Source organism: Sus scrofa, chromosome X (genome assembly GCF_000003025.6).
Source record: "Sus scrofa isolate TJ Tabasco breed Duroc chromosome X, Sscrofa11.1, whole genome shotgun sequence".
Taxonomy (NCBI): domain Eukaryota; kingdom Metazoa; phylum Chordata; class Mammalia; order Artiodactyla; family Suidae; genus Sus; species Sus scrofa.
Genome location: NC_010461.5, coordinates 20,556,370 through 20,583,445, shown reverse-complemented (window position 1 = coordinate 20,583,445; position 27,076 = coordinate 20,556,370). Strand labels below are relative to the sequence as shown.

The 27,076-nt window shown below is 40.7% G+C and overlaps 1 protein-coding gene across 5 annotated transcripts in view; it reads right to left on the bottom strand.

Annotated features, from left to right (window-relative positions):
* The window catches only part of PDK3 (pyruvate dehydrogenase kinase 3), a 112,288-nt gene that overhangs the window by 15,047 nt on the left and 70,165 nt on the right, over positions 1-27,076 (bottom strand). For all 5 annotated transcript variants that reach the window (XM_021080538.1, XM_021080537.1, XM_013986015.2 and 2 more), the window contains 6 exons: positions 17,458-17,535; positions 8,731-8,807; positions 7,309-7,410; positions 6,232-6,342; positions 3,059-3,172; positions 714-853 (listed from right to left, as the gene is read on the bottom strand). In XM_021080538.1, the coding sequence (XP_020936197.1) occupies positions 714-853; positions 3,059-3,172; positions 6,232-6,342; positions 7,309-7,410; positions 8,731-8,807; positions 17,458-17,535 (622 nt within the window). The remainder of the gene's footprint in view (positions 1-713; positions 854-3,058; positions 3,173-6,231; positions 6,343-7,308; positions 7,411-8,730; positions 8,808-17,457; positions 17,536-27,076) is intronic.

The window sequence follows — 27,076 nt, the reverse complement described above, 5'->3', positions numbered from 1 at the left end:
TTCCTTCTAAAGGGTGAATAAAATATTCCTTAGGGTGGATAAAAACCACATTTTATTTATTATTTTTGTCTTTTTGGGGGCCACACTCGCAACATCTGGAGGTTCCCAGGCTAGGGGTCGAATCAAGAGCTGTAGCCACTGGCCTACGCCACAGCCATAGCCACACCAGATCCGAGCCATGTCTTTGACCTACACCACACCTCATGGCAATGCTGGATCCTTAACCCACTGAGCGAGGTCAGGAATCAAACCTGCATCCTCAGGGATACTCTTCAGATTCATTCCCGCCAAGCCATGACGGGAACTCCCAAACCATATTTTGATTATTTTAACTTTATTTTTCAAGTTACAACCCACCTACAGATTTTCTCTAAACATTCTTCAGTCAATTTCTATGGATGATGACAATTAGAAACTTAATTACTTTTGAAATAAGATTCATGACTGCATAAACCCCACTTACTGCTATCCATACCGCCATAGAGCAAGGACTCTGAGAACATCAGGGCCTCTATTGCTACTCTGGCTGTCCAACTCTTGCTATTTTTCCTCCCTGGGCTGAAAAAGCTACTTCAAGCCTTCTTTCTTTAGGGATCACTTTGCTTTTCAAGGGATAAAACTATAAAGATGTGGCTGAAAATGTCAATCATCTGGCTGGTACACTCTGGAGAAAAATCAGATACTTTATAACCGAAAGAAAAGTGGAAAATTACTGTTTCGCCTTGTATTTGGAAGCGTCTCTGGGTTCACTGCTGGGGTTGCTCCAGTCGTCAGCCTCAGGTGTGGTCTTGTAATGGCGCCACGCGGACTTATTAAAAACTGGAAGTCTCTCAAATGATTCACTTGAAAGGGCCTAAGGGAAAAACAAAAATATATACCCAAGGTCGAGAGTGTCATTCTTCTCACATGAAACACTAACCCAAATTTTACACGGTAAAGAATGAGAAACCTTGATACATTATTTTTGGAGTTAAATTCAAACTACATTTTAGTTACGTTTACTTAGGCCAGGATGAAATGAAAGCTTTTTTTTTTTTAAAGGAATTCAAAACATCCACTCACAGAAAACCAGTACTGAAGTACACATGATCAGAACCAAAGGCATTTTAATTCCCTTAATACTGATGTCAGATACTCAATTGCCTTGATTACATGGTCTGAGATCAAACACTATTGGTCCCTGGGCAACCACCTTCCCAGAGAGCCCTGAAGAAATAAAGTTTCATACATAGTAGATTTATAAATATAAGCTCATAAAGTGATATCAAACATCACATCATTTATATGCATGCACTGGCATCTAAGATAAACACTCCAAAAACCCGACTGTCTTATGTTCTAACACACTATGCAGCTCTTAGAAAGGAGGAGCCAGGAGTTCCCGTCGTGGCACAGTGGTTAACGAATCCGACTAGGAACCATGAGGTTGCGGGTTCGGTCCCTGCCCTTGCTCAGTGGGTTAACGATCCGGCGTTGCCGTGAGCTGTGGTGTAGGTTGCAGACGCGGCTCGGATCCTGCGTTGCTGTGGCTCTGGCGTAGGCCGGTGGCTACAGCTCCAATTCGACCCCTAGCCTGGGAACCTCCATATGCCGCGGGAGCGGCCCAAGAAATAGCAACAACAACAACGACAAAAAAAAAAAAAAGAAAGGAGGAGCCAGTTTTAACATAAAATTATATTGAAAGAGCTCCAAGATATACTAGAATGTAAAAAAAAGAAAAGGGGAGTTCCCTTTGTGGCTCAGTGGTTAACAAACCCGACTAGCATCCATGAGATCTGGGGTTCAATCTCTGGCCTCGCACAGCAGGTTAAGGATCTGGCATTGCCGTGAGCTGTGGTGTAGGTTGGAGACTTGGCTCGGATCCCACGTTGCTGTGGCTGTGGTGTAGGCCGGCAGCTGTAGCTCCGATTGGACCCCTAGCCTGGGAACCTCCAGATGCCGAGTGTACAGCCCTAAAAAGGCAAAAAAAAAAAAAAAAAAAAAAAAAAAAGTGCTAAAAAAGTTTTTGGTGTGAAAAATTAGATTTCTCCCCCAATGTTTATGAATGCAGAATCAATTTCTAAGAGGATCCATGTGAAAGTGGTACTCATGGTCCCTTGTAGGAAAGAGAGCCAGGTGGTTCAGGGCCATTGATGGGAGCAACTTAGTTTTCCCTTTTGTGGCTTTTAAATTTTGTACTATGTGCCTCTATCACCTATTCAAAAAATAATCCCAATGTTCTAGAGTGTAGAAGGAAAGAAAAGTCCATCAAGGAATGAGAAAACTTGTGTTTCAGAGAACTTTGTTAGTGTATCAGCCTTTTAGGTAACCATATCATGAGCACTGAATTCTTGTAACTTTCAGAAAGCCAGCAAGTTTCTAACGCAAAAGACTAAGAGACTCTGGTTTATGAAAACCTGTCCGCTTTTAGATTAATCCTTCAATGGATATGCAATGTTTTAAAAAAAAATCACAGCTTAAAATTATGGTTTTAAAAGAAATCAATATTTAAATTGTTATATCCTCAATGTTTCCTATTTTGCTATACCGAAGCATAACATCAGGGGTAGAACGTAACTGGATTTGCACATAAAACTGGAGGAGATTTGGGAGTTCCCATCGTGGCTCAGTGGTTAGCGAATCCGACTAGGAACCATGAGGTTGCGGGTTTGATCCCAGGCCTCGCTCAGTGGGTTAAGGATCCGGCATTGACATGAGCTGTGGTGTAGGTTGCAGACGTGGCTTGGATCCCGTGTTGCTGTGGCTGTGGTGTAGGCCGGCAGCTACAGCTTCAACTGGACCCCTAGCCTGGGAACCTCCATGTGCCGCGGGAGCGGCCCTAGAAAAGGCAAAAAGACAAAACAAAACAACAAAAAAAAAAACCGGAGTAAATTTTTTGAGCCAAATATAAAAGATGATATAGTAGTAGGAATTGACAGAACAGTGTAAATCAATTAGAGTGAAAAAATAAAAATCATAAAATAAAAAAAGATGGTACAGTGCTATTCTCCATTAGGTATTAGACTTACAGCTTTAAAAAGTAAAGATGCCTTCCTATACCAGAAATAAAATGCAGTACCTTCAAATAAATGACAGCATCAGTACCCACACCTTCCATGGAATAAAGTTTTAGATCTCCTTGAAAATATCTAGCATACAGACGAGAAATTGGCAAGCCATAACCAAATCCAGCCTACAGAGAAAAGAAAAAATTAATACCAGTGACACAGCACAAAACACTAACATGTTTCATCTGAGGGCCATCTGGAAGATTAAAATAAATTATTGATTCACATTTACAGCAAATACATTATGGACCCAGCCTTTACAATGATGTACGTGCTCATCTACGGCAAACAATCTATTTTTACCCTCAAAAATACTCCTATGTTTGGAAAAGAATAGAAATACTCCGATTTTTGAGCATTTTAAAGCACATTTTTAGCACTGTTGAAGCAAATCCCAAATCAAGTGGAATCTGAACTGGAAATCAAGCTAAACCACATCATTCCAAAGTTCCGTTATCTGATTTATTTGTCCTTTAGAGTGAAAATTAAATTGAGCAGTACAGAAGTTGATATCTACCAGTACCAAGGCTAACACAATGAAAAGAAAGCAATCTCCTAAGAGCTACTTCTAAGGCTCTGAGGATGCTCCAGTATTTTGACATATGGCAGTCCATATATTCTGAGACAAGACAACAATCCCAATACCTCCTCCTAGATCACAGAATTCTGACTATTAGTAACAGGTTGTTGGGGAAAACAAATGGTCTCTGATATTGACAAGAACAATAAGAACAACTGAGACTGATTTCAACAACTCTGGGATGGAGAGGAAGGGGCTGTTTGCAAGCTCTGGCCCCTGGGATTAAGTCCAGTGGGGAAGCCACTTGCACAACAGTGGATGCTTGGGCTCTAGGTAGAGACAAGACCTGAGGTGAAATGCCCATTTTGTGCAACTGTGAGCAGATTGCTCAACCTCTCTGAGACTGTTTTCTCATCTGAAAATGTAATAAAAAGCTCACCTCAGAGCTGCTCTACGAATTACATGATAACGGTAAGTATAAAGTCTGGGCACAGTGCCTAAGACACAGCAAAACTATCCTGGCTGCCAGAGAGCAGCAATTTTACTGAGCTCTGTGGCTTTCGACCATTTTCTAACATCTTGCCTAGATTCCTTCCTCGGGGTAGGGCCTAACCCTAAGGGCTGGATGTGACAGAGTGACTGTCACTGAAGGGCTACAGGACTGGCAGAATGTGGCCAGGGGTGAATATGAGAAAGCCACAATGGTGACCGAAGTCACCAGAGCAAAGAAACCAGTGTACTCCAGGAAGAGGCCTAGAAACTCTCTCTCTCCCACTCCAGCAGGGCCTAGAGCCTGCCCACAGGTCTACCAGGGAACAGCAGAGAACTCCCAAAGCAGTTCTGTGTGTGAGGAGGCAGGTAAGCCCAGAGTTCTGCAGAACACAAAGGAGGAGCCTCTACCTTGGATTCGGTCAGGTTCAAGAAAGTCTTCCCGGGGTGTCAAAGGGTCACGAGGAGGGGGCTAGGAGGATACAGCCAAAAAAGAAACGCGTGTGTCACAGCACAGAGCTGTAACATCGCAAGGTGTCTGATGAGGAAATTATGTTTCCTAGTAGTACATATTCACATGCCCATGTAAAAGCTGAGGCAATCTGACCAACTGGGAGTGATTGGGAGAGATGCCAGTGGAGGCATTTCTTCAAAAGGAGAGCCACACGGTACACTGGAAAGAATGCAGACATGGCCAGTGCCAGCTGTGACGATGAGCTCATGATCTTGGGCAAGGCACTAACCTCACTGGCTCATCTATAACGTGGGAGGCTGGATGCATACTTTGTAAAGATCTCTTACTTCAGTTGCTCAGTTTCATTTTTAAAAAACTATGACATGACAGCTGTCCTCAAGATGCTATTTTGAGACCTGGAACAGATGATCTATATTCCTTTCCAACAACTGGGGAAGGCTCTAGATTTGCTTGCTTGTCGTGTTTTGTTTGTTTGTTTTTTCCTTTTGACATTTAAGACACTGGTCAAGGATTTCCCATCATGGCTCAGTGGTTAACGAATCTGACTAGTATCCATGAGGACGAAGGTTCAATCCCTGGCCTTGCTCAGCGGGTTAAGAATCCAGCGTCGCTGTGAGCCATGGTGTAGGTTGCAAACACGGTTTGGATCCGGCATTGCTGTGGCTGTGGCATAGGCTGGCGGCCACAGCTCCGATTTGACCCCTAGTCTGGGAACCTCTACATGCCTCGGGTGTAGCCCTAAAAAAGCAAAAACCCAACCAACCAAACAAACGAAAAAGATACTGGTTGAGACAATGCCTTTCAAAATTCTTGCCTTTCAAGAATTTTCTTGAATCCTATGTAAATGACTTTTTCTCTGTTTTCAACATGCTGCGTTAAACTGTCTCGGAAAAAAAAAGGATGCTAAGGGTTGGATTTTATTCATACAAATAAAATATGATCTTATGTACTTATCAGTCAGGTAGGACTTGAAAATGAAAATTTATACCCTGAACCATTTTGCCGACTGATAGATATGTTGCTGTGTTTAATGACACAGGGTTCAATCGTTGTTTCTCAATTAGAAACACTCAGCGGGGGAAGAAAGTGTGGCCCTACCAGCATCTAAATGATGCCATGGTAACCAGAGGCTTTCCTCACTGCCTTAATAGAGCTGAAGGTTATTTCCACAGCGAGACAGAAAGGGCTCAGAAAATGCTCATGCCACCCATATGTTTCCTGCTTATGTTACTTCATATAAAAAAATGTAATGTGCTTATAATTTACCATTTTAATTATATAAACAAATTTGGCAGGGGAAGTTCAAAGGCCCTGGGTGATTTGGGCCTCAATGGTATGCAGCGCCAAAGGGCCCAGGGCCAGCTGCAGCCATACACGCTGTGCTGCTCCCTGCTCACCTGCAATTACGCTTCCACCCCCTCTAAGGGGAGCGCCTGGCACAGTCTCAACCACAGGGACACGCTTTTTCTCTGTACTGGGGAGGTAGGCACTTAGCTTTGAGTGTTTCTTCGACACAAATTAGAGAAGAAATCTGAGTCCAAGGGATTCAGAAAGAAAGCCTAAAATTCCCCCCTCCTTCAAACCATGTGGAAAACATTCAAATTCAACAAGGCCAATCCAACAGCCCGAGGGGAAAGGGGGCAGCTCTGTCCCTCCTTGTGTTAATGGTCTTTTTCTAAGCAGCAGTTTTAGATGCTTACCAGAGGGGCAGCTCTTGTAGGCTCCAGGCTAGGTCTCGGAGCAGTTGAATACATGTAGTTAAAAAGACGATCTATTTTTCGTAGTGGGACCCCACCACCTAAGTCACTTATCTGTAATATACAAAATGTTTTTTTAAAAAAAAAGAAGAAGAAAGAAAGAAAAAGAAGAGGTCAATCTATACTTAGTAGGAGACAAGGAGTTCATGAAATAAAGTACATATGAAATTATTCTAAATCATGCAAGAGGAGTTCCTGTTGTAGCCCAGTGGGTTAAGAACCCAACTAGTATCCACGAGGATGTGGGTTCAACCCCTGGCCTCGCTCAGTGGGTTAAGGATCTGGCGCTGCCGTGAGCTGTGGTGTAGGCTGGCAGCTGCAGCTCTAATTTGACCCCTAGCCTGGCAACTTCTATATGCCGCGGGTGCGGCGCTAAAAAGAAATAAAATAAAATGAAACAAAATGAAACGAATAAAATAAAGTAAAATAAAATAAGATAAACATGCAAGGGCTTGAACCGCCCTCCCCCCCTCCACCGTGCAATATGGCCCCTTTGCGAACAGTGTAAAACAAAGGAGGCAGGGAAGTATGGTTAGGATCCAATAGGCTTGGGTTTGAGATCTTGGCAACCACCCTAAAAAATGGGGTTCTAATGAACTTTTTTTTTTTTTTTTTTGGTCTCTTTAGGGCCGCACCAGTGGCATATGGAAGTTCCCAAGCTAGAGGTCGAATCAGAGCTGCAGCTGCCAGCCTATGTCACAGACAGAGCAATGTGGGATCTGAGCCGCGTCTGTGACCTACACCATAGCTCATGGCAACACTGGATCCTTAACCCACAGAGCGAGGCCAGGAAACGAACCTGGATCCTCATGGATACTAGTCAGATTCGTTTCTGCCGAACCATGCTGGGAACTCCCTCTAATGAAATTTAAATGAAGTAACTTAAGCCAAGGATCTAATGCAGTATTTACAAATAAGACACTCAATGTCAGTTCTCTTCCTTTCCCTTTGATTCCTTGATTTCTACACACTATTAAATTAACTGACAACTCAAATACACAGAGAAAATAAGGCAGTTACCTTAATGGATAAGTCTTCTTTACCCAGAGTAACAAGGGTTTTAACCGCTGGGTAGCCCTCTTTTCTATCTTCATATAGTTCGACTGTTGCTCTCATTGAGTTCTGAAATCATAAGACCTTTTTTTTTTAGCACACCACCAACTCACAAACTACAACTTTAAAAAAAGAAACTAGCAAAAGATTAGCTACACACAACAATTCTTTTGCAGGGCAGAGAGCAGTTGGATTTATATGGCATTTCCCCCACCGCCCCAAAGAAACCTAACTAAACATGTGTTCAGATCAAGGAAAAATTTTCTGTGGTTTTCATCTCATTTTAGTCTCATCCATCATGCTAAACACTTATTTTTCTTTTCTGTCTTTTCTCTTTTTGTTTGCGCTTTAGGTAAAGCATTTAAACTATTCAACTCTTAACCAAGAGAGTTTTTTTTTTTTATCATGTGTAATGAGGCTGTAAAGGCTCACTGATGTGCTTTAAATCCCATTATCAGTCTGCCTTTACAGAGCACCCTTCCTCAAAAGAAGGCAGCAACCTGAGAGGATTCATGCTTCCCACAAAAAGTGATCATTTGGCTGGGGGGAAAAATAAAGGAGAAGAAACGTCAAGTGAAAAGAAATTATGAAAAAGCCACAGCTGTTGAGGAGGAAGTTCACAATTCAATGCCCATCTCAACCTTGTGTCACATCCAGTAAGTAACATTATAATTTGGGAAAGCAAATCAGCATAACTGATTTTTCAGGTGTTTTACACACTGGAAGAAATAGAACTTCAGTTCAAATGCCTTGTGCCTGTAATACTGCTACTCACATGCCATTAGCTACTGGTTAATAAAAGCAACAGCTTAAGCTGTCAAGAGTCTGCAAAGTTTTGCATTCTTCTTTTTTTGGGGGGGGGGGGCGCGGCAGTTCCTTTGAGGTCCAGCCCTTCCACATCTATCCTCTCTGCCTGTCAAACCTTCTAAATTTTTGAACTGACTCAAATGTGTAAAAGTGTTAACGTGTCTTTCAGGACTGCAACAATTGCTAAAGCACCAACATGGTTGATGTTCAGAGACATGAAAATGCGTGAAGGTGTCTTTATTTTGCTCTGCCTACCCCCAAGAAAACCTCTGCCAGGTTGGGAAACTAAAAAGCATCTCTAATCTCCTCTTTGAAGAAAAGACAGGATGGATTTTTACATAAAGTCACTAAAGTCCAATTAAGCTTCAAAATCAATATGTACTAATAGCCACAAAAACTATACTGTACACAGCAATTTTTCATCTCAGTGTACAAATTATAAAACCCACAGGATATCAGAAATAGAATTTTTAAATGGTTATGCAAAACCTTTTTCTTATGTTAATTTAATGAATTCATTATGCCCTGAATCAAAGTAATTTAAAATGAAGACTTCTTTCCATGTTTTTAAATTCCACTTACCTTGAACAACTCAAATAGCATGTGAAACAGATGTGAGGGCACATAAACTACTTGAATAGGTTTGTTTGGAGCTTTGGCTGAAAAACAGAGACAAAACCGTCAATGAGCAAGGACCAAAACTAGCAGGAAGTCAAGAATGTTGTCTGCATCCTATTTTCCAAGCACATAAAAAAGAACTCTACAAAAGCCTAATTTGGGCTTCCATTTCTCAAGACAGGTGGAGCAAGAGCATGTGCTTTCAAGTCCAACAAACTTGGGGTGAAATCTAGTTCCTTCACTTAGCAGCTATGCGCTCTTAGGCAAATTTCTCTTTTTGGAACTTAGTTGAGCCAAAGTGGACTGGCATCCCCTACATCATAGCGTTCATAATGCCATCCAAATAGCACGTGGTGGTTTTCAAAAGGGGGGACACCCTCCACTACCACCGACCCCAGGGGTCAGCCAGGGCGATGTGAAGCCACGGAGGAAAAGGGCCATGCCTTCTTGGAGAACTGGACTAAACAGCGACGGTAAGTTCTGTTAAATTATGACGAACGAGGCATACTACTAGCAGCCAGCAGACAAATCCCAGGGATCTAAGGTCCTTTCTCCTTGCGTCAGGGATCTTCTGAGGAAAATCCAAGAAACCCCAAATCCCATGGCACACACTAGAAACAGCGTAGGCTACAGGATAGATACTGGAAAATTTAGGCCTTCCTTCTCTCCTCGTGACCGGAAATCATTGAGAGACTGAAACTGCATAAACTTTCTCAAGTAGAATGGCCATGTTATAATTTCGATTCATTTCCTCTAATAAACAGTGATATAAAGGAGAGCAAACATTTGTCTAGTTCTTAGTGATTTATGAAGAGCTTGCACGGCTCAGAGGGTGGGTGGCTGGGGACACAGGCTTTGCCGAAGCTATATGACTTGCCCACGATAACAGAAAAGGCCTAAACCTGGACACCTGAACAAAGGGTTTTGATTTCAAATCCTGAACTTTTTGATGATTGGTTCTTTTTAAAAGTATTAACTGATATATACAGCAGTCTCCCCTTGACCATGGTTTTGCTTTCTGCAATTTCCATTACCTGTGGTCAAACAAGGTTCGAAAGTATTAAATGGAAACTTCTGGAAACAAACAATTTCTAAGTTTTGAGAAGTGTGATGCAATCCTGCACCCTCCTGATCCATCAATCATCCCTTTGTCTGAGAGATCCTGCCTGTTAGACACTCAGTAGCCAACTCGGTAGTTAGATCCTCTGTCTTGGTGTTGCAGTGCTTGTAGTCAAGTGATTCTTACTTTATTTAATAATGGCGCCAAAGTGCAAGAAGAGAGATGCTGGATATTCAGATACACCAAGAGAAGCTGTGAAGTGCTTCCTTTAAGTGAAAAGGAGAATGTTCTCAACTTAATAAAGCAAGGGAAAAAAAATCATATGCTGAGGTTGCTAAGATCCAGAGTAAGAATGATCTTCTGTCTGTGAAACTGTAAACGAGGAAAAAGGAATCTGTGCTCAATTTGCTGTCCCACTTCAAATTACAAAGGTATCACATGGCTGCAGTGTGTGGTAAGTGCCTAGTTAAGATGGAAAAGGCATTATTACATTTGTATGATATTTTAGGAGAGAGACCACATTCACATAACATATATTACAGTATATTTTGTTATGATTGTTCCAATTTATTATTATTGTTATCAATCTTTCTGTATCTAACTGATTAAAAAAAAACTACCATAGGTATGTATGTACAGGATACAAACAAAATACAGATAAGATTTGGCACCAACGGTGGCTTCAGGCATCCGAGGGTCTGGGAATGCCTCCCCCGTGGAAAAGTGGGGACTAATGTACAAAGGATATTTAAACATTTTTTTAAAAGAAGAAAGGTAAAAGTCCCTCTAACCCTTTCCCATCTACTCCCAAGTCCACTCACAGAGGCAGCCACTCAATACCACTTCTTCCGCCTTTCAGCTGATGTTATATATATCTGGTTCTGTAACCCTAATGAACTCTTCAGTACTTTGCCTATAGGCTTTTTTTTGGGGGGGGGGCTGCACCCTTGGCATATGGAGGTTCCCAGGCTAGGGATCGAATTGGAGCTACAGCTGCTGGCCTACACCACAGCCACAGAAACTCAGGATCCAAGCCACGTCTGCAACCTACACCAACAGCTCATGGTAACGCCAGATCCTTAACCCACTGAGCAAGGCCAGCGATCGAACCCGTGTCCTCATGGATACAAGTCGAGTTCATTACTGCTGAGCTGCGATGGGAACTCCAAGAATGTTACCACACACACCGTCAGGGCAGTCACATAAGCCACCAGAGAAAGGCGTGCATAGGAGATACAGCTCTCAATCCTTATACCTGAGTCACCTGACTGGAAGTTTAGCTAGAGGGACAGAAGTGGGGTTTGAAATCATTTTCTTTCCGCATTTAGAAAGGCAGGTGGGGAGGGAATCTTCTGACCATGACAGCCCAGCTGAAAAACTTAAGGCTAATCAGGTTTTCTTCCCTGCTGCTGGTTTTCGCCTGAGGTCTGAGACACCTTGGTCGTAATATTCTTGTTGAAGAATGAGGAACTGGATTATCCACTGGAGGAGCTGGTGCTCACTCCCCGCTGTGGCTCTCCCTTAAGGGAGAAGGCTGACTTGGAGCTCTATGTACCTGGTCAAGACTTTTCTACTGGCTTTAGGATGAGCAGACAGCAAGCTGGCCTCTGACCGGAGGGTCCTCCAAATGCCTGAATGAAGAGGGCTTTACTTGGGGGATAATGACACTCACATGATCAGCCTGAGTTTTTCCCAGGGTTTTCTTAAAGAAACAACGCTGATTTTGATTCTTGCCCAGGGGGGAAATGCTCATGGCTGTCTTGCAGGCAGAGATCAGCCAGTTAAGCTGCTCCCCCATCACCCATTCTTACTCCACACATGAGACCAGCTTTCTTTTAAAAATTTTTTTTTATTCAAGCAGAGTTGATTTACAATGTTTCTGAGACCAGCTTTCAATTAATCCCTATCTTTTGACTTCCCCACGCAGTCCTTTGTACCTCCCAGCTCTGCTCCCAGGGTTCTTCCAGGATAATCTGGATCCATTTCTACTGCAGCCTCTTGTTTTGTGGCTTCTTCTGCTTTGTCCCGTTATTTAGCCAGTGTACTTCTATCTGGTTACCCTTTGGCAGGAGGTGGGATCCATGGCCCACTGATGAATCCCCTAGTTTCTTTGCTGTTTTTCTTTGTATTCCTTTGTCTCTTTAAAATAATTTATTGGAGTATAGTTGACTGACTACAATGTTGTATTAGTTTCAGGTATATAGCAAAGTGAATCAGATATATATAATACAAAAAATATGTCTCCATTCTTTTTCAGATTCTTTTCCCATATAGGTTATGACAGAATATTGAGTAGACTTCCCTGTGCTGTACAGTAGGTTCTTGTTACTTATCTATTTTATATATAATAGTGTGTATATGTTAATCCCATACTCCTAACTTATTCCTCCCTCCCACATTTCCCCCTTGGTAGCCGTAAGTTTGGTTTCCAAATCTTTGAGTCTATTTCTGTTTTAAGTTCTTTTGTACCATTTTATTGTATTCCACAAATGTCATATAATGTGATATTTGTCTTTCTCTTCACTCAGTATGATAATCTCTAAGTCCATTCATGTTGCTGCAAATGGCATTACTTCATTTTTTTTATGGCTGAGCAATAATCCATTCCACATATGTACCACAACTGCTTCATCCAGTCCTCTGTTGATGGACATTTATGTTGCTTCCATGTTTTGGCTATTGTAAACAGTGCTGCAATGAACATTGCGGTGCATGAATCTTTTTGAATTAGGTTTTCTCTGGATATAGGCCCAGGAGTGGGATTGCTGGATCATGCAATAGCCCTATTCTTAGTTTATTTAGGAGCCTCTATACTGTCCTCCATAGTGGCTGCACCAATTTACATTCCCACCAACAGTGTAGGAGGGTTCCCTTTTCTCTGCACCCTCTCCAGCATTTGTTGTTTATAGACTTTTTGATGATGGCCATTCTGACTGGACAATGAGGTTCTGATTTTCATTTCTCTAATAATTAGTGATGCTGAGCATCTTTTCATGTGTTTTTTGGACATTTGTCTATCTTCTTTGGAGAAATGTCTATTTAGCTCTTCTGATCATTTTTTGATTGGGTTTTTTGTTTTCTTGATATAAAGTTCCATGAGATGTTTGTATATTTTGGAGATTAACCCTTTGTCAGGTGCTTCATTTGCAAGGATTTTCTCCCATTCTGTGGGTTGTCCTTTTAAATGGAGCCTCGGGAGCATGCTGAAAGCTTTGTCTGTCTTGTACCAGAAGGCACGATTAGTTATATAAATAGCCTTCTAAATTCAAACTTTTCATTACAAATCTCAGGGAAATTAAAATATCTTATTTTTGTTTTGTTTGCTTGTTTTTCAGTTCACCCAGCATCCTCTAGGAGCCATCTGAAGGCTTGCTCAATTACCCATGCTTTTCTTTGAGAATGTTGTAGTTTAGATGCTGTGCCTTCCTTTTAAAACCATGTCAAGTGTTTTTATCCATGATGCTTCCCCTAATCCTGGGTCTAGTGGCTTTTATGTAGTGGATCCTTAATAGATGTTTGCTGGCTTTCTAAAATAAGACACAAATGGAATAAGAGTTTACCATCTAAGGCTGCATTTTAAAAGTCAGTGGAAAAAATGGCCCAGGTTTTTCATGCTCAAGACTCAAGAAATACAATAAAGTCTCTATTTGCACAGTCATTGCTCCAAATACCATTAGTTGAAATGACATTTAATAAATGCCAACAGAACTCTACACAGGATAAAAAGAACTTTATTTTCAGATGGGATTTTCTCTAAGAATGGAAAAAAAAATGGCGGCTAAGCAGAAAATTCATTTGAGAGAAATGTAAGAGAAACTTGATCCACAGTTGATTGAATGTGCAGATGTGAAGCCTCGGATATGGAGGTCTGGATGTATTTTATATAAGGGACTTGAGCAACCATGGATTCTGGTATTCATGGAGGGTCCTAGAACCAATCCCTTACAGACATGGAGGGAGGGCTGTACGTTAATAGGAATTTAACCCACTTGGGCCTCTGGCAATCCATTTCTGAAATGGGCACAGAATATATCTCATTGGGTTCATATAAGGATTAAATGAGATGATAGTGACAAACTAGTTTACACAGAGCCTTCTGCATAGTAAGCAGTCAATAAATGTTGGCTATTATATTACTAAAAAATTAAATTCTACAGTGCTAACATAGCTACTAGCAATGGCTTCTTGATTCTTGTATAGCATCGCTTGACCAAAAATATGCACAAAAGTATCCAATATGAGGAAACGAGAGGTAAAAGATCCCAAGATAGCTGCATACCTTTTCTATTAAACCCTCTTTTAACAAGTGTACATACTGCGAAATGAAATTTTTACTTTTCCTTAAAGCTATGAATCAACTTCTTGACAAGAGAGACTAATTTAGAAAGGATGAAAAAAATGCAATTGGTAACCATGAGTCTTCTCCTTCTCAGGTCAGCCCTGACTTCCAGTAGCCACCTTTTATTAAATTTCGAGCATGTGCCTGGTGCTCTCTTTGCAGCCTCAGAAACATTACCCTTTGATCACCTCCCAAGGTAAGCTTACAGACGAGGCAGCTGAGTGTCGGAAGTGAAAGGACTTGAATCCGGATTTCCACTGCCTGGCTGGCCGGCTACAAAGTTCACATCTTTCCCCTAAGCCATGTTACCTTACCACATGGATGCAAAAAAATTAAGGCAAAAATATTTGCCTAATGTTTTGCCAAGTCATTTCTCAAGAGAATGGCAATGTTGAAATGAGAACATGATGGAATGGCCACCTACCTGTCTTTGGGGCAACTCACATGCATTGCCACAGGTATCTAAGCACAAAGATCTGAAACCCAGTGGGAGGCAAATAAAATTCTGTTATTTTTAATGTTCTGTTAAATGTGTTACAAAAAGGATAAAAAAGAAAGTTGACTGTAGCTAGCCCCCAACATTCAGAATTCCAGTGATGACTGGTAAATACTGACGGCGTTCACAAAGTACATTCTACATAATCCTATTTACTGCTTTCTCGGGGGTCTACATTGGGAAAGGAAAAAAAATCCAAAACTCAGAAAATGAGGTGATGGGTCAAACTAACAGAACGTAAATTCTCAGGTAGCAACAAACTGTTCTTTGGGGTTAATGGCACCTCAGTCCTCTGAAGCGCAGAGAAGAGGGCAGCGAGCTCTACCACTGATTACTGTTAAAGATGCCCTCGCGTGCCAGAAGCATCCTGAAAGTGGAGGCGATGCTAACTCACACGGAATCTACACAGTCTGGAGCTGTGCCATTACACAGTGGCACAGTGTCCGCTTAAGGGGTTCAGGACCAACCTCCCACGTGCGTCTCTAACACCGAGCTAAGTTGTTAAGAGATCAAGTGCGGTCCTTAAGTGCACGTGCAAAGAGCTTTGGCATTTAAGAAGTAATAAACAGAAATCACGGACACATCGCCCAAAGCAACAGGAAACTAGACGCTACCTGAAACTAGACGCTACCTATAACCACCAGCATTCATTTCTCTTAGTGAAGGGAAAGGAGGCTTCAAAAATCATGCATGAGATAGTGCCAAAAAGAGGTGGAAAGCTTCTCCCCTGGTGGGGTGTACTGCTCGGCCTGACAGCCTCTCTTGGGAAGGAATGTGCTGACACAGCTGGCACCCAGGAATCAGCAAGACCAGATTCGCTGCTCTGGGCTTCAGAGTGAGTAGAGCTGCCATTCATGCAAAAGAGCAATTAATTATTACTGGTGAGTTTAAGTTCCATGTTTGACCAACAGAAATCTGGTCAGTGAGGTCAGGCTCTGCCAAGCCAGTAGGAAGAATCAAAATATCAAGATGCTTCTGGAGTTCCCACTGTGGTGCTGCAGGTTAAGGATCTGGCGTTGTCTCTGTGGAGGTGCAGGTTCAGTCTCCAGCCCAGAACAGTGGGTTAAGGGATCTGGTGCTGTTGCAACTGCAGTGTGGGTCAAAGCTGTGGCTTGGATTCAACACCTGGCCCAGGAACTTCCATATGCCATGGGTATAGCCAAAAAAAAAAAAAAAAAAAAAATGCTTCTACTCAAGAATACTCAAGCAAAATCCACTTGGTGTTGGCAGTGTATTTATTCAAAATAGGGGTACAATTCTTCTCAGAGACTTTGAAAGTAGCTTTGATTCCATACCTCCTAGTAAAACGTAGGGGCAACTGTTTTACAACAGCAGCCTAAAGCCTTCACATTTTGATCTCATTATAAGAGAAACAGATTTCTCGAATATTTTTGAGAGGGAATGTGCTTTATCTTTAATGCCATACCCTGAGATCCCTTACCCTAAGACTCAGTTGCTCCACTTCTCAGAATCTAACCTACAGAAATACTTTCATACATTCACAGATTTTCCTATCTTCCAAACACACACACACACACCCCTTCATGCTCATTATGTGGAATATGGGAAAATTAGAAAATTCTAAATGTTCACCCAATGGGAAATGATTAAATTATGACAATCTATACTATGGATAATCTCTAAATGACAGTAATATGCAAAGATCTTTAAGGTGAAGTGAAATACACAAGTTAAAGAACTCATGTAGCCTCAACCCTAATTATATAAAAAATAAAATCTGTATGGGAGAGAAAGCAGTGGGGACTTTCACTTTTTTTTTTTAAATCTTAAGCATGTCTCTTTCTCAACTTACAAATAAAAAAAAAACAAAAGTAAAAGGTAAACATAGTTTCATATAACTCATATAAAAATTAGCTAAAACTCCACTATCCAGAGAGCTGTTGTTTGTATTTTCGTGTTATAAATTCTTCAACCTATTTTTCAATGAACTTGCACAATTGCAAAATTTCATAGCCTGTGTTTCAAAAAAAAAATTCAACTTTCCCCAAACATTATTCTTTAAATTGATAGAACACTGTAAATCAATTATAATAAAAAATTTTAAAAATATATTCTTTAAAGCATTATTTTGAATGGCTGCATAGTATTCTATTTTACAAGTATACTGCAATTTATTTACATAATCCTCTACAGTAGAAAACTTGGGTTGAGAAAGCCACTATCATCATTATTCTTAACACATACATCTGTGCACATCTCTATTTTCTTATAATAAGCTTTCTGAAGTTTATTTACTGGACCAAAGAATATAACCATTATTAATTGAATTTACTGAGCCAAAGAGCAAGAACTTTGTCAGCCTTTTTTTTTTTTTTTTTTTCCGAAGAAAGGCTATACCAATGTAAACTTATACCCAAAATATATGTGTTGGTGAGAGAGTTTTTTTCTTGGCACCAAATCAAAGCATTAAAATGTTTTAATTTGCCACTCTGAAAGATACAAATGTCATTTCTCTGTGTTTATACTTCTTTGATTAGTAAAGCTAAACATTTTCCCAAATGTTTATTGACTGCATTTGTTGTTTTGAGAACTGCTCATTTATATCTTTGTACATCTTCTACCTTGATTACTTCTGTTCTAAGAACTTGTATTCTATTAGATAACATATTCCTGTTTAAAAACTCACTGACCAAAGATATAGAAAAGGTTTTAAAAAGATAGAAAAGATGAAAAAGCAGCATAATTTTAGGTTCTCACTGAACTATAGCTCAGGTATAATCAATTTTTCAGTCAGCTTTTCTTGGGTATTTAAGGTAAAAATTATTTTTCTTTTACCATTGAATTCTTCAACTTCCAGCTCTGGAGCTACCAGATAATACTGTTCACAAAGCATCTTGGCGGTTTCATATGCATCTGCAAAGAGAGAAAAAAATTTAGCTGCTGCATTAACAGTATGGACTCACAGATAGATTTAATAGAACAAAGAAACAAGGACATTTGTAACCTTACTTAATTACTGCCTTAAAAAATAGCCTTTTTTTTTTTTGGCTATAGTAGAACTACTATAAGCGAACCAAACTATCTCTTTCTTTAGTTTTAATAACCACAACAATATCAAAATACTGTTCTAATGACGATACAGCCAGCTCTATACCAAACATATCTTTAACTTGTAAATATTCCTAAAAGGCATTTTTCATGAAAATCTCTAAACTCAAGACTATACTTCTGAACACTGTGCAACCTTATTAAATTGTGCCAAAAAGATACTTGTTGTAATTTCAAAAATAATAATGCCAACAGTCTTAAGATTTGCCAATTATTTGTACATGAAACATCAACAGGTATTGGCTGAATGAATGGGTTTCCATAAGCCACACAATTTAAGTTACTGGACATGCTACTCTTGCTTAAAAATGTCCTTTGGAATTCGTGCTGTGGCATAGTGAATTAAGAATCCGACTGTGGCGGCTGGTGTTGCTGCGGAGGCGCAGGTTCGATTGCCAGCCCAGCCGAGTGGGTTAAAGGATCTGGCATTGTTGCAGCTGCAACTCAGATACAATCCCTGCCCTGGGGACTTCCATTTGCCACAGGTGTGGCCATTAAAAAAAATGTCCTTTAAGTTAGTTAAAGGTAGTAAGTTGGGGCTGTTATTTATCAAAGTCTGAGGAGCAATCACTTTTGAAAGGGGAAAAAAAAGGATATAGGGTAAGAAGATCAGGGCCATTACAGAAACAGCCAGAAGAGAAAATTCGGGAAGTTATATCCCAAAAGATCGGGAATAATTTCAGAAAGCTTTCTGCATGTGTGCCTTTGCTCTTAAGCTGTAAGCGATCTGAGGTGAGGGTTTGTGTCTTACACCTTTAACTTACATGTAACTCATTACATGCTTGTTAGATGGTCAATAACTATTCCTTGGTTTGATCATTTTTAATCCTTCTAATGTTTTTCTGTGCTTTTGAGTTTGTTTTTTGTTTTGTCTTTCTTCTTTTTTGGCTACACCTGTGGCATGCAGAAGCTCCCATACCAGGGATTGAACCCGCATCACAGCGGTGGTGATGCTGGATCCTTAACATGCAGCACCACCAGGGAATTCTACCTGTGCTATTTAAAAACTGTAGTTGACTTAAAACGTTGTGTTAGTTTCGAGTATACAGCAAAGTGATTCAGTTTTATATATATATATATATATATATATATATACACACACACACATATATATTCTTTTTCAGATTCTTTTCCATTATAGGTTATTACAAGATATTGAATATAGTTCCCTGTGTTATAAAATAGGTCCTTGTTGTTTATTTTATATATAGTAAAATGTATCTGTTAATCCCAAACTCTTCCCTGCCCCTCCCTTTCCCCTTTGGTAACTATAAGTTTGCTTTCTATATCTGTGAGTCTAATTCTGTTTTGTAAATAAATTCATTTTTGTAATTTATTAGGTTTCACATGTAAGTGATATCATATGCTATTTGTCTTTCTCCGATTTACTTCACTTAGTATGAAAATCTCTAGGTCCATCCATGTAGCTACAAGCGTCGTTATTTCATTCTTTTTACGGCTGAGTAATATTCCATTGAGTATATATATCACTTTTCTTTATCCATTCATATGTTGATGGACATTTAGCTATGTCTTGGCTATTCTATACAGTGTTGCTCTGAACATCAGGGGGCATTTATCTTTTCAAATTAGGGTTTTCATCTTTTCCATACAGATGCCCAGGAGTGAGATTTTCAGTTTTTTGAGGACCCTCCACACTGTTTTCCGTAGTGGCTACACCAATTTATATCCCCACCAACAGTGTAGGAGGGTTCCCTTTTCTCTATACCAGCCTTTATTATGTGTAGACTTTTTGATGATGGTCATTTTAGACCTTTTTATTTGCTTTTTAAAAAACTGCTTTATTGAGATATAATTCTCATACCATACAATTCACCCATTTAAAGTGTACATAGAATTCAATGGTTTTTAGTGTATTCGCAGAGTTGTACATCCATCACCATAATTAATTTTACATTTTCATCACCCCAAAAAGAAACTTCATAACCATGAACAGTCATTACTCCCCATCTGGCCCTAGGTATCCATGAATCAACTCTGTCTCTATAGATTTGTTATTCTGGACATTTCATATAAATGGAATCATACAATATGTGGTCTTTTGTGACCAGTTTCTTTCACTTAGCATCATGTTTTCAAGGGTCATCCATGTTGCAGCATGCACTAGTAGTTCATTCCTTTTTATTGCTGAAATAATATCACATTGTAAAAATATATCACTTTTTTTTTTTTTTTTTTTTTTGCTTTTTAGGACTGCACCCGCAGCATATGGAGGTTCCCAGGCTAGGGGTCTAATCAGAGCTGTAGCTGCCGGCCTATGCCACAGCCACAGCAACGCCAGATCTGAGCCACATCTGCAGCCTACACCACAGCTCAGGGCAATGCCAGATCCTTAACCCACTGAGCGAGGCCAGGGATCGAACCTGCGTCCTCATGGATACTAGTCAGATTCATTTCCACTGAGCTCAATGGGAACTCCCCTATATCACATTTTGTTTATCCATTTATCCATTGGCGGACATTTGGATCATTTCCACTTTTGGGCTATTATGAATAATGCTGTTGTGAACATTTATGTCCAAGTTTTTTTCTGTGTATGTGAACATATGTCTTAATTTCTCTTGGGTAAATAGCCAGGAGACAAAAATGCTTGATCACATGGTAGCTGCACACTTAAATATCTGAAGAACAGCCAGACTGCTTTCCAAAGCAAGAAGATTTTTTTTTTTAAGTCCACCTCACAATTTCTAAAGATGAGATATTCCAATTAGGTTAAAATGCTCCCTAGTCAGATCTGCAATGTCCTAAACTGGCTATCAGCTCTTTGCAGACAGGCTTGGACTTCTTTTATCTTCCCCACATCAGTACTCTGCCTAGAATAGATACCTGTCTAAGACTCAAGTTGTAAGAGAAAGAGGGAAGGAAGGAAGCAAGGGGGAAAAATAAGCCTGACAGAGACTCTAAATATGCTAAAATTTGATAGTGTAAACCTTAAAAAAGGTAAGAGAAAGAGAGAAGGAAGGAAAGAGAAAAGGGGAGAAAATAAGCCTGACAGAATTTAAATATATTAAAATTTGACAATGTCCACCTAAAATAATACAAAGAAAGACTAGGGTGTGTTCAGACTGTAAGTTTTGGTTCTTTTGCCTCCTATTGCTACAAAATTTTAATTTTACATAATATCTGATCTCAGAGTAAAAAATTCTTACTTTATTAAACTTTCAGAATTAAATCATTATAAAAGAACCAAAGAGAGACATCAGAATCTCTCTGACAAGACGAAACAATGAGGGAGAGCCAAAGGAAACGTTAGCAAGAGGAGAAAAAAATTTAAAAAGCGTTGATTAGTGGGAAAATAGATATTAAAGTAGGACTAAATTTAAACACTAACAAAGAAAATAAAAATTTAGAAATATATTAAATTCAGAAGTTTTTTTCCTTCCCATAGGGTATAAATAAAACTCATCAAATATCTGGAGAGATTTTTTTGTAAAAAGAAATCGGGACTCCCTCTTTGTGCTGTGGCTACACCACCAAACAATGCTCTATCTCCACCTAGTGACACAAGAGCACAAAGCCGACCAAGAACTTCCAACACTTAAACCAATAAATACTGCAGTCTAAAAGGGACGCCTCATTACCCACATGCGATGCCAATACATCCCCACAAAACAATTCCTCCAAGTCTATAACACCTTTAAAGATGTTTAAACTGCTCTTCCATTCACTCTAAGACAGGAAGAGAATCCAATTCCACTGAATGTGCTATTTCCTCATGGCATGAGCTTGTCCAGTAGCATGAGATTATAACAGCATTATTAAGAAAAGTATTATAGGAGTTCCCTTGTGGCGCAGTGGGTTAAGGATCTGGCGTTGTCACTGTAGTGGCTGAGGTTGCTGCTGTGGCTCAGTTTCAATCCCTGGCCCAGAAACCTCACATGCTCATGCTGCAAGTGTGTATATATATATATATATATATATAAACTATTACACAAACACAACATGTGGGAGATGGCAGAGTCCAGATAAATGCAAAAAACTTGAAATGTAGAGACCCAGCTTAGTTCCTCAAACCACATGTGAATAAGAATTTTTATTTTTTTAATTATTTTTATTTTATTTGTCTTTTAATGGCCACACACATAGCATATGGAGGTTCCCAGACTAGGGCAAATAGGAGCTGTAGCCACAGCAACACCAGATTCGAGCCGCATCTGTGGCCTACACCACAGATCACAGCAACGCCAGACCCTCAATCCACTGAGTGAGGCAGGGATCAAACCTGAGTCCCTCATGGATGCTAGTCAGATTCATTTCTGCTGAGCCACAACAGGAACTCCAGAATATGAATTTTTAAAGCACTACTACAAATTACAGTATATCAATGCTGTGATTAAGAACTGCATTATGGAGTTCCCATCATGGTTCAGTGGTTAACAAAACCCAACTAGGATTCATGAGGATGGGGGTTTGATCCCTGGCCTTGCTCAGTGGGTCAGGGATCTGGCGTTGCCATGAGCTGTGGTGTAGGTCACAGATGCGGCTGCTATGGCTGTGGTGTAGGCCAGCAGCTGTAGCTCTGATTGGACCCCTAGCCTGGGAACCTCCACATGCTGAGGATGTGGCCATAAAAAACAAAAAACAAAAACAAAAAAGCAAAAAAAAGAATTGCCTTATGACCCTCGAAAAACTTAAGACATGATAATGAGACTCACATGTACCAGCAGTCCAAAGTATTTTGGAGACAGTAATGGTAAAATCTATATACTCCTATGCATCTTTTAAAATGACACATTGCAATGCCTTGGACACAACACACACCTAGCAAGCATCTCTTATATGGGACAACCTTGCCCGTGAGAAACTTCTCCAAGTTCAATCAGTTATACTCGTGAGAGATGCTCTTTTTGGTTAGACTCAGAACTAGTGGCCCAGAGTGGTTCCCCAACCTGCATGTGTGTAGAACTCATTAGCAGGTTAAAAAAACGTACAGGTCTCTGGAGATTCTGATGCAATAGCTGTGGGTTGAGGCCTAGGAATCGATAGTTTTAAAAAACTTAGCAGGGAATTCTGAAGAGAAGCTAGATTTGGAGACCCCAGTCAAGGCTGGGTTATGCTAATTCTGTCACAGTAACTCCTGGGACATGCATGATCATGGGACACTGGGGAGTATGAAAGCACATATATTTTGAAATAGGGACACTTGGGTTTAAGTAACATAAAAATGAAAAAGGGTGTTCCCGTCATGGCACAGTGGTTAACGAATCCGACTAGGAACCATGAGGTTGCAGGTTCGGTCCCTGCCCTTGCTCAGTGGGTTGACGATTCGGCGTTGCCGTGAGCTGTGGTGTAAGTCGCAGATGAGGCTCGAATCCTGTGTTGCTCTGGCTCTGGTGTAGGCTGGCAGCTACAGCTCTGATTAGACCCCTAGCCTGGGAACCTCCATATGCTGCGGGAGTGGCCCAAGAAATGGCAAAAAGACAAAAAAAAAAAAAAAAAGAAAAAAAGAAAAAGCCTTTCACAATCACCAACATAACAACCAAACTTCAACTGCTGGCTTAAAAAGTCATTTTCTTTATATCTAGAGTAAAATGCAAATTCTACTACTACTAAGTTTTCTAATAAGACTTTTCTATTTTTTTATTAGAAACCAAAATCTTAAAATTTATCAAATTATTTTTATCACAATATATTTGAGCCACTCTTTAACACCAATCTTTCAAAGAAAAGAACATAAGTGATTTTCATTGTTTTAAGAACCTGTTTTCAATGGAAAAAAGGTATTGACAACAAGGTAACTAATAAAACTGCAGGTGTAGCACATTCTACTTCCCCAGGCTAGAAAACCCAATCTGTGAACACATAAGACTAAAACGAAAAAAAGGCCAAGCCATAAAGAGTAGGATGAAGACTCACATAGCAACCAGCTCCACAGACCCACTGTAGCCAATAATCTGTTTTAAGAAAAAGCACAAAGGCTCCTGCTTTATAGCACTGGGAACTATATCTAGTCACTTACGATGGAGCATGATAATGTGAGAAAAAAGAATGTATATATGTATGTATAACTGGGTCACCCTGCAGTACAGTAGAAAATTGATAGAACACTGTAAACCAGCTATAAAGGAAAAAAATAAAAATCATTAAAAATGTAAAAAAAAAAAGAAAGCACAAAGGAAAATTTAATAGTGTATGGACAGTATTTTATTAGATGTTTCTATTAAATTTTCCTATTCAAAATTCACTACAGGACTCTGCTATTAAATCTTAGCCTGTATTACAAATACATGCCATTATTTGTTTACAAATATCTTAGAAGAGGCTGGACAAGGATGAATTTGAATAAGTGCTGAGAAAACAAACATGAAGATGCCAAGGTCCCTAACTTGGGTCTAACAGGACACTGAAAACCTTAAAGCTCAAGTTTAAGAAGCACTGCCCTAACAAGGTAAATGTAAACGAGCACAAAGTGCTACAAAGTCAGCGACATGCTGCTTCTTAGGAATGTGATTCTAGTACCGTATGTTTATCATAATCTACTGAAAACCTATCCCAAGTGGGAGACCACAGGGTTGGTTGGTTGGTTGGTTTTTGCTTTTTAGGGCTGCACCTACAGCATATGGAGGTTCCCAGGCTAGGGGTCTAATCGGAGCTGTAGCCACCAGCCTTCGCCACAGCCACAGCCACACGGGATCCAAGCCATGTCTGCGACCAAAACCACAGCTCACGGCAACGGCGGATCCTTAACCCACTGAGCAAGGAGAGGAATCAAATCCGCAACCTCATGGCTCCTAGTCAGATTTGTTTCCATCACACCATGGGTGTGTGTGTGTGTGTGTGTGTGTGTGTGTGTGTGTGTGCGCGCACTAGACCCTCTTCCACCCCCACTGCCACCCCTGCACAAGCACAGCCAACTGGAGAAGCGGGGGGGCCCCCGACCATCTAATATGATAAGGACAACCAATCTACAGGCGGACCAGAACCCTCAAACCTGTGCTCAGGGGCAAAAAGATGGGCTGAGCCAATTAAATTCGTCTTTGAGAATTCAGGATCAAGACACTCAGGCGGGGCAGATGGACACACTGAGAGTTACTATGATCTACAAGGTCTGGAGTGCCTGGCAGAGCCCTACACAAGCTGCCTTAAAACGTCCGGCAGTCTACAAATAACAGAGAGGTGGAGGGGCCATCACTTGACAAACCCACTTGCAAAGATACACAGAAAAAAAAAAACGCAAACAAAACTTGCCTCTGTTTCCCAGTTCCAATTTCTATAGCTCTAACCGTAAAGCACCTCCCACCCTTGGATTACCGTGGGACCTACTAGGTTCTTTTAATAAGTCTGTCTCTTGAGCTAGCGGGAGTGGGTCTGCGCTACTTGCAACCTGAAGAGCCTAACGTGAGAACATAAGACCTTATTTCTTCCCTAGAATAATGCCACGCTCTCCGGATACCATTTGTATGCTATTACGCTAAGCGGTAACAGCATTTAGGGAACAACACAGGCAGGCTAACGTCGCTGTGAGAGCTGACTTTTGTACCAAATATTTAAGTCTGTGCCTTTAAAATGATCTTACCACGGGATTTTCCATTTTATTTCCTGGTTTCTTACAAAGAAAGAAGGGAAAAGGGTCACAATGGAAGGCACCTCCCAAAGGATAATAGGAACTGCTCTGCAGCACTAATTCCAGCATTCACTACAACCGAGGCTATAATTTGTAGATGTGTAAAGGTAGAGATTAATGTGCTAAATAAGCAGCAAGGAGGCACGCTTCAGTGTTCTGCACATCTAATTACTGTGATGCAAGATGCACCCCAGTTTTACACATTTATACAACTGTCTAGTCAAAAAGAAAAACACTGTCCTTACCTTTCTACATCAAAGGTTCCTAGAGTCTGTCTCAAGAGATCTAGGTATGGAATCACTGTTAGCTCATTATGGCTTCCTAAGGCTGTGAAACACACACGTGTGCATGCACAGGCGCACACACCCAGGTCACACGGGCGGCACATGTGACTGTGCTGAAACCAGGCAGGATCTTCACAGCTGAGGAAATCAATAGCAGAGCTGTCATGAAAAGTCAGAACCCTTGCACTCTCTACATCAAGCTTCCTAAAGCAAAAGGAAGGAGAAAAATAGAGGCAGAGACGCTGTGTCAGAAGATCAACTGAGGAATCAGAAGGTACAAGGAGAAGGTGAAAAACCAGGGGAAAAATACCAACTATCTTGGAACTTTCTGGTGGCTCAGCGGGTTAAAGGATCTGGCACTCTCACTGCTGGGGCTAGGGTTGAGGCAGTGGTGTGGGTTCGCTCCCTGGCCTGGGAACTTCTCTATGCTGCAGGCGCAGACCAAAAGAAAAAAAGAAAAAAAAAGAAAAAAAAAAACCAATTACCTTAAAAAGAGGAAGGGAGTGGTAAGACGTCACTAGAAGGTGAAGGATCCTGATACACATCTCTTCCTGTCCTTGACAGCATCTGGGAGTACTGGGAAAGGGAGCTCTGGAGGCCTGGGCCCTTTGGGACTCTCTGGTTATTGCCCTTGAGCACTTGGGGGTGGACGCTTCAGTGACTTTTTGGTAGAAGACATGGAAAAATTCCCAGGCCTTCTGACCATTGGTGCTCTTGGCCTTGTTTGTTCTTTCTCAGTCTTATTTTGAGCCAGAAAGAGCTCCTGCTTGGGTGTCCAGACACTCAGAGAATTAACAGTGGGGTCCACAGGGAATGAAACAGAAAGCTGACAATTAAAATCTGCTGCATCCACGAAGAAGAAAGGGACGTTCGGGCCTCCTGTTGAGTTGTCTAGCCCATTGTGCAATGGTAGGAAAGGTAACTGACTTGAGACTAATACCGAGGGGGAGGAACAGAGATTAAATAAGTACACCTAGCTGAAAAACCATCTGAATACAGAGATTATGAGTGTGGCACACCCGACACTGAATTCATCCAGGAAGGTGGTGGTGTGTGATGGGTATTAGTGCTGGAGATGGGGAAATACACACAAATACTATGGATGTCATACAAACAGACTCAAATTATTCACAGTTGCGTGCCAATCTGTAAAGTTGGAGGAATGCAAGTGTATAAAGCAATGTTCTCACTGGGTTATGAAGACAGAGGAATTTTTTTTGGCCATAGCGTGCAGCAGCTTGATGTGCAGTTTAAAGTGGGATCTCAGTTTCCAGACCAGGAACTGAACCCGGGGCACAGTGGTGAAAGCACTAGTCCTAACCACTAGACCATGAGGGAACCCCCAACAGGTGATTTTTATTCTCTCTTCTCTTGTCCCTCATTTTCTCAGTTCTCTTCAATGAGCAGTTTTTATTGCTGTGGTAATATAGTATTAGTCCTCTTAACCGACCAAACCAGAAAAAGGAGTCGGATGACT